Raw genomic sequence first — 8,540 nt, forward strand, 5'->3', positions numbered from 1 at the left:
TAAGTGCAAATGTTAATTTTTGTGATGCTGGATGGAAATCTTTTCAGATGAAAAAGAATAGAGATGACAAAGATCAAACACAAATAATTGCGAAGCTCATGCGGATGAATGAAGGTTCTGAAGTTTGAAGGATGATGATAGAGAGAAATGGAAAGTTTTATTTTTGTATATTGGATTATGAGTGGTGAAGTCTTTAAAAATGATCTAAATTAGGTGTTAAACATTGTTGTGGGTATTTACAAAACGTCAATGATATTTTCTCTTTATATAATTAAAATAATATTTTTTTTACAAAACGTCACTGACATTTTCTCATTTTATAACTAAAATAATATTTTTTTACAAAACGTCAGTGACATTTTATTTTTTTATAATTAAAATTTTTTTTTACAAAACGTTGGTGACATTTTGTCTTTTATATTTAAAAATTTTTTTTTAATAAAACGTCAGTGACATTTTGTACTCTTATCATAATAGTGTAAAATACCAAAATAAATAAATATTGTTGTATTTTACATTAAAATTATCCATATCTAAAAATTTTAGCCGAAAAATGGAAGTGGTGTTTTCCCTAATTTAAAAACTTAGATTCTGAATGTTTTGTTAGATTTTTTATGGTAGAGTTTTTTTTTTTTTTTTTTTGACCTTTTTGCATGTTGTCCTATTGGACTATCATTTTCATTAATGAAATAACTACCTTTGATTAAAAAAAAAAATGAAAAAAGCTGACAGGGCAAAGGCAACAGGACAACAAACATACACTGGCAGACTATATAGTACACAACAGACACGTCACTATCCCAGTTTCTCCCCCGTCCGTCCACCCACCTCCACCCTATAAAATCCCCTTCGCACCCTCCACTTCCAAACCCACATACACAATTCACTCACACTAGTACTTACTTACTCACTTACCCTCTCTCTAAAGAAACCCAACCAAACCAACAAAAAATGCCTTCTTCATCCACAAGCATAATTTCAAAATGCACAATCTATCCAGACCAAAAATCCACCCTCAAACCCTTACACCTCTCTGTCTCTGACCTCCCCATGCTTTCTTGCCACTACATCCAAAAGGGAGTCCTCCTCTCTTCTCCCCCTCAACCCTTTCAAGACCTCATCGACTCCCTCAAGCTCTCTCTCTCCACCACACTCTCTCTCTTCCCCGCCCTTGCCGGCCGCTTCTCCACCGACTCCGCCGGCCATGTTCACATCGTTTGCAACGACGCCGGAGTTGATTTTATCCACGCCAATGCCAAGCATCTCACCCTCGCCACCCTCCTCTCGCCGCCAGCCAATTTTCCCGATGTCCATCCTTCCTTCAAGGAGTTCTTTGCTTACGATATGACTATTTCTTACTCTGGCCACCACCTTCCCCTCGCCGCCGTCCAGGTCACCGAGCTTGCCGATGGCGTCTTCGTCGGCATCACCGCCAACCACGCTGTCACCGACGGTACCTCCTTCTGGCACTTCTTCAACACATTCGCCGCCGTCACCAAGGCTGCCGGCTCCGGCGCCAAAAAGAAGATAGCTAGCTACCCGGACTTCACTCGCGACACCGTCTTCAACTCCGCCGTCGTCCTCCCCGTCCCAGCCAGCGGTCCCACCGTGACGTTCGCCGCCGACGAGCCTCTCCGGGAGCGAGTCTTTCATTTCTCCAGGGAAGACATCCAGAGACTGAAAAAGCAAGCTAACAGTAACCGCCACAACAACGACGGTTGGAAAAACGCTGGAGTTAACGGTAACGTAAACTGTAATGGAAACGGTAGGGTAGCGACTGTTAATGTGAGGAACAACGACGAGATCTCGTCGTTTCAATCTTTATCTGCTCAGCTTTGGCGATCCGTGACACGTGCCAGGAAATTAGACGCTTCGAAAACGTCGACGTTTAGGATGGCCGTTAATTGCCGTCACCGTTTGGAACCAAAGATGGATCCGTTTTACTTTGGGAACGCGATTCAGAGCATCCCAACGGTCGCAACGGTTGGGGATATTGTTTCCAACGAGGTCGGCTTTTGCGCCGAACTGCTGCACCGTAACGTCATCGCGCACGATGATTCTACGGTGCGGCGTGGCATAGAAGACTGGGAAAAGGCCCCGAGACTGTTCCCTCTCGGTAACTTCGACGGAGCCATGATTACTATGGGGAGTTCGCCGCGTTTTCCAATGTACGACAATGATTTCGGGTGGGGAAAGCCGTTGGCGATTCGGAGCGGGAAGGCAAACAAGTTCGACGGCAAGATCTCAGCGTTTCCCGGTAGGGAAGGAAACGGCAGCGTTGATCTTGAAGTCGTTTTGGCACCAGAAACGATGGTGGGACTTGAAAACGACATGGAATTTATGCAGTACGTGACGTCATTCGAATAAGTGATTTCTGCCGTTTTAAGACTAAGCGGAATGAAACGCAGGGGACTCGGCGGTGAAATTTTAGTAAACGACGGTGGAAAGGTTGATATGTATCAATGTATGCATATATTGATCAGTAGACGACAATATTTGGGTGTCGTTTTGGTTGGTCAACGTTTTAGGATGGGTGGGATCAAAGTATTGTAACTTTGTAAGGCAGTCTTTGGGTGGGTGTTTGGCCCTACCAGATGTAATGATTTTTGTGTAAGTTGGTTTGTGGGCAGTTTTCTGTTTTCACTTTTCTTTCTCCTTTTTTTTTCTAAGTGAAAAAGGGAGAGAGTAATAATATTTATTAATGATAAATTAAAAAAATTTAAAAAAGTGAAATATTATATAAAAATTATTATGCGTATTAAAAAAAATTAATAAATTAATTTATTTTTAATATATATTTTATATTTTAATATATATTTTATATTAATAATTAATTTTGATGAATAATTTTAATGTAGGAGGATATGGACCCCAAACTCTAAATGGGGTGACCGGGTGAGTGGAGTTTCTGTTCTTTCTGTGAGGAAGCTTTGCGGCCCCTTTATTGTAGTACTTAACGTTATTTCCAAGAATTAACAGAAGATCAGAGCATAAATTGGTTGGAATTCTGTGGATAGAGTTGTGGATAGAAAATGAATGATAAATAAGCGGGTTCTTGAAGTAACAGACTTAGAGCAGTGTGCCATAGAGTATAGACAAGCATTGCAATTCTGTTGAGGTTACACATGCATTGGTCTTTCGAAATAAAACTACATTTATACAATTCTTTTTACAAGTAAATTTCAAGCTCAAAACAAGAGGAATAAGACACACACAGTCTTACAACATCTCTAAACCAAATTACAACCAGGACACTCTGACATTGCCATCAACAGAGTTTAGTAACAACCAAACGTACTTTTGACAATTATACTACGTTGCTCTGCTTAATACTCTTTTTTCCCACATTAGTGTCTTAACCATGCTTGTCATAGGTCAAAATTTGATATCATCATGTTATCTGTAAAAAGCAATTCCTTCACCCACACTTTAATCCACCCTGCTAAGCTTAATCTCATATTCACATTTTCAAGTATCCAATTTGCTTTGTATCCCTCACAGAATTTTATTTCTTGATTTCCGAATATTTCATACAATTGCAAAATACTCTTTCCGCCCAGAACTTTTTCTCCAACCCAAAAATCACTTTAATTTTTTCATTTAACATGAACCCTGCAAATTTTGATCAAGAAATCTCTTTAATCATTCATGATTCAGTTATCTGAGCCATTAATTTTCTTTTCTAAAAATGTAGCGTATATAATTTTAAAAGAACCAAATTATTAAAAAGCTAGTTGTATCTTGTATGTGTTCTTATCTTCATGCTTTGATGTGTAGGATTATTATTAGGATGTGAAATTAGACGTTAGAGGGGCCACCAAGAGTTTGAGATGTCCCATATTATTATACATGTTGTGTGATACATTAATTAGTTGTTGTGATAATTGCCAACATGTATCCAATATCTGAGGTGTTAAGTTTGTTCTATAAATGTCTTTGATGACACAAAATTATTGAAGAAAAAGAAAAAGAAAAACAGAAAGGAAGGAAGAAAGATAGTTAGGCAAGTTCTGGAGTTGGTAACTTGCATAATAATTTGTAAATGATTTCCTTTTTATTAGTAATAATGCAAGTTTTTAAAGGGAGAAAAAATAGATGATTGCTATAGTGCCTAAAAAGTGATGTTTAACTTAAAAAAAAATTAAAAATTAATATTTAATTTAAAAGATATAAAAATAAATTATTTTTAAAATTTAAAATTTATTATAAAAATAAATTATACAAAATTTAGATACCAACTCATACACACTGTAGAATTAGTCGAAAAAATATATCTCACTAGAAGATTGAAGAATATCGAGTTTAGTTTGTTGGCCAAAATTCTAAAATGCAAAGTTGAGATAATTTTGTTTTCTGCTTAGAAGATTTGTTAACCATGTGAGTACTATTCATCAATATTTGGAGTTGGATATACTCTATAGTCTATACATCACCACATATGTGTTGGAATATTTAAAAGAGAATAAAGGACAAATAATTATTGGTACGAGAATCGGATCAGTCGAATTACTGAGTTATTAAATAATTGATTGAACCTATTCATTCCATCACAATTAAATAAATATATAAAATTATAATAAAATTATGTTTTAAATAATAAAATAAAATGAAAATAAATGAAAATTCAACTATATTAAAATATTTTGTGATAAAATGTAGAATTAATTCAAATTTTTATTTATAAATTAATTAAATGTAAAATATAACTAATATTATTATTAAATAATAAAAACAATATATCACATTACTTAAATTTAATTAAATGAATAATGAATTACAATATTAATGTAAAAATTCATATGTAGTTGTTAGTCTCAAATAAATTATGTTCGAAGATTGAAGTGATTCAAGAATATTGGTAAAGCCTTGGAGTGGGAGCAGGGATCGAAGGTCATGTATTTGAAGGCATCGAGTTGGAAGTTATTTGGTACAGGTTCGATTGACACGATGAATCGAATAGTTTGTCGAATGAAACAAATCAAAGGTTTTCAAATTAAAAAGATTCGAAAACTGCCCCACATTTGATCAAAAGAGCGGGAATAGTTACCTTAATCTTCGCACACAAAGGGGCACCAGTTCTGTACTTTTACAGTTATGGAAATGGGTTATAAATATTAAAAAGCTTTAAGAAATTAGGGTTGGAACTTTTCTCTAGAAATACACTCAAGCACACTCATATTCCAGCAAATTTCTGAGTCTGCATTCGAGTTCGATTTCTGTAGGGTTCCTTTCATGTCTTTATCTTTTAATTTACAATTTCAACAAAACTTTACTTTTCTTGTTGAATTTACTTTTCAAGTAATGCTTAATTTCTTTGCCTACTTTATATTCCAGTATCTTTAAATTTCCATGTCAAGCCCTTTGATTCACTCGAAAGCATTTTTATCGCTTTATTTAAATTCATTGCAAACCTTTTTTTTTATTTTTTAATTTCTGCCTTATCTTTCAAAAATCTTGTTTTACACCTTTTGAATCTTTTACTTTTCTAAATACTCGTCTAATTCGAGGACCTTTGATGCACTTATAGAAAAACTGGTACCTGTAAAAGAGGAGTAGGTTTCACTCTCAGATCATTAGAATCGAACCACCATCGATTTGTTAAAAAATTGACAAAACAAATTAGCACGTCCGGTGGGACAGTTTGAAACTGAAGTGCGTCAAATGTTTTTGGTGTCATTTGCTGTATGCGATTAAAAAGTGGAAGAGTTATTCACATGGCAGATGAAATGTCGAATGTGAATGGTGGTTCGTCCACCAATGACAGTATACCAGTAACTGTACATCCTTCGAACGTTACTTCACGTTCAGAAGGCATGATTGTAAGTGAAAGCATAGTAGTTACTAGTGTTCACACTGAAAATAATGGACGTAATATTCGTCAACGTGGTAATCTACCAGCAATACATGCTCCAGTAACTACTCGTTGGCCTCCTTATGGCCTTCCTCCTGGTTATACTCCACCAGTGAGTGGTTTTGTTCCTCCTATCCATGTTGGAAGTATGATTGGAGTAAATAATTCTCAAAATCTACAACAACACTCCGGGTACTCTCGTGATTATAATGTGGGCTCTACATCGAATGCTTCTAATTCGATGGCAGTATTTCGACAACAGTTCGAAGAAAGTCATCATGATTTGGTTAACTTATTGACTCAGCAGATGACCAAAATTTTGAATCCTATGATGGCTGATCACGAATCCAAGTTCGAACGTCTTGCAAGGCAAGTCGAGCGAATCGCTTGAATCGTTGATTAAGATGAAGGAGAAAGGCATGATGCCATAGGGAATTATAAGGGTTTCGAAAATATATTTCAAAATGAAAATAACGTTTTAAGAAACAGAGAAAATCCTCAGATAATTCCCCATGGTCAAAATGCAGATGACGTTTTGGCCCGATTACGTGCTAATCATGGTGGAGAACGTTATCAAGTTACCAGAATTGTAGAAGATGTGCTCAATAGAGTCGGTTTGAATGTTGGGTTCATGAATCGACCTCATTTTGTATCTACTTTCCCTCAAGTTGTTCAAATGACCGAAGTGCCAAGAGGTGTGGAAAATCCAAAAATAATCACAAAATTTGCGGGAAAAGTTAGAGAATCGACCACTGAATATTTTGCTCGATATTTGGCTGAGAATGGGAATCTAGCCAATGATGAGAATTTGAAAATAAAGTTTTTTCCTTCTTCGTTAACGAAGAATGCATTTACTTGGTTTTTGAATCTCAGACCAAATTCGATAACAACTTGGACTCAATTGGAAACTACTTTTCATGCCCAATTTTATCGAGGAGAATTGAACGTAGCAGTTACTGATCTAATATCTTTGAAATGATAAGATGGTGAAAACATTGATGACTATATGATACGTTTCAAAAATGCTAGAAGTAGATGTTATGTGTCATTTCCTGAGAGTGAAGTGGTGAAAATAGCAATTATGAGGTTAGGATTTTATATGCATCAAAAACTGCTTAATGTGTATATTCCTGATTTAGCCCATTTAGCCAAAAGGGTTCGTCAGGTTGAACTTTTGAAGAAGGAAAAAGAGAAATATGAGAATGAAAGAAGGTTAAAGAGTAGATCCTTTACTCGAAAGGAAAAAGTTGCTTATGTGGCCATGGAATCCTCAGAAGAGGAATCCGAGTTAGAGGCAGAGGTTGATCTGGCCGAACTTAAGAAAGGTCCTCCTTATGTTTGTTCTTTGCTTAAAAAGCTCCCTGGTAATGAAAAGTCGAGTGATTCAAAATTGAAAAGTGGAAAAAAGATACAGTTTTGATATTTCAAAATATTATTAGATTTTTTATGTGTTGCTTAAAGATAAACATTTAATTTTTCCTGAGGGCAGAACTTTACTTCCGGTGAAAGATTTGAAAGGGAAACCTTATTGTAAGTTTCACCAACCAACAAGTCATTCGACTAACAACTGTGTTCGTTTTAGGGACCTTATACAGGAGGCTATTATGGAAGCGCGTTTGAAGTTTGATGATGGGAAAAAGGAGATGAAGGTCGATTCTGATCCTTTTGATGTTGAAGCTAGTTTCGCTGAGCCATGTTTCAGTGTGAATATGGTAGGAATGTCTTATGATTTTGATGTGGCTTTGGGTGATTTTGAATCGGAAGTTCGATCTATATGCCCTCGTGTGGGGGATGGTCTATTGGATTTCTTGGTGCAGCAAAAGCTCAAAGATCAGGACGTATCTTTGTGTCCTCGATGTAATGCTGTGTTTGACGCTGAGGCTACAACGATCTTCGAAAAAGAAAGGATGAAAAAAGAATTGGCTCATGGAGAGGAGCAGGTTCGTCAGAAGCAACCAATTCGACGAGCGAATGGACAAAGCTCTAAGGCACCTCAAAATATGACCACACCAATAAGTCGTTCTCAAGCTATAGAAGTTCAATGGATTCGAAATTGGCAGGAGTTCCAGAATCGAGATGCTCAGTATAGGTGAAACCCACAGTGGGGACATCGAAGACCTCTTCGAGGCCAGTATCCCTATTATCGTGGCCGAGCTACAAGATACCCAAGGGATAGAGGAAGAAGGAATCAGCAGCAAACAAAGAAGCCTCAAAATGATAAAGGCAAAGAGGCAACACCTTCAGTGCATTCTCGAATTGTTTTTCCATCTGATGGAGAAACTTGTCCAAAGGGTATTCCTTCCCTTGCAAGGTTAGATGATGGCAAAGCAGTAGTTAGTATTTCAGGTGTTGACAAAGACAAGGATGCTGACTTAAATGAGAAATATTTTGAAGAAGGAGATGATGAGATGGTTGGGATTATTTCAGTTATCCCAACTAAATATTTAGGTGAGTATGAAGGTGACCCTAAAGATGATTATGATGTGGATGATGAAGAGGTTTTTTCATTCATCCGTTATGAAGATAAACCAAGGTATTTTTTTGAGACCTTCTGAAAAAAAATCTCATCTCCGCCCACTTCATATTACTGCAACCATGAGTGGGATTCAGGTAAACAAAGTTTTAATCAATAGTGGAGCAGCAATAAGTCTTTTGCCGGAGAGGATGCTGATGAAGGTTGGCAAGCATC

General features: G+C 36.6%; 1 protein-coding gene across 1 annotated transcript; it reads left to right on the plus strand.

Moving 5' to 3' along the window:
• The first annotated feature begins 686 nt into the window (after positions 1 to 686).
• On the plus strand, positions 687 to 3,163 carry LOC112727953 (uncharacterized acetyltransferase At3g50280). The gene has a single exon (XM_025777912.3). It carries the CDS (start codon positions 952 to 954, stop codon positions 2,365 to 2,367), a length of 1,416 nt encoding a protein of 471 aa, XP_025633697.1. The 5' UTR covers positions 687 to 951; the 3' UTR covers positions 2,368 to 3,163.
• Positions 3,164 to 8,540: the final 5,377 nt, after the last annotated feature.

This window comes from Arachis hypogaea, chromosome 12 (genome assembly GCF_003086295.3).
Source record: "Arachis hypogaea cultivar Tifrunner chromosome 12, arahy.Tifrunner.gnm2.J5K5, whole genome shotgun sequence".
NCBI lineage: Eukaryota > Viridiplantae > Streptophyta > Magnoliopsida > Fabales > Fabaceae > Arachis > Arachis hypogaea.

Coding starts and splice junctions, on each gene's coding strand:
- LOC112727953 (XM_025777912.3), top strand. CDS start 952: ATGCCTTCTTCATCCACAAGCATAATTTCAAAATGCACAATCTATCCA.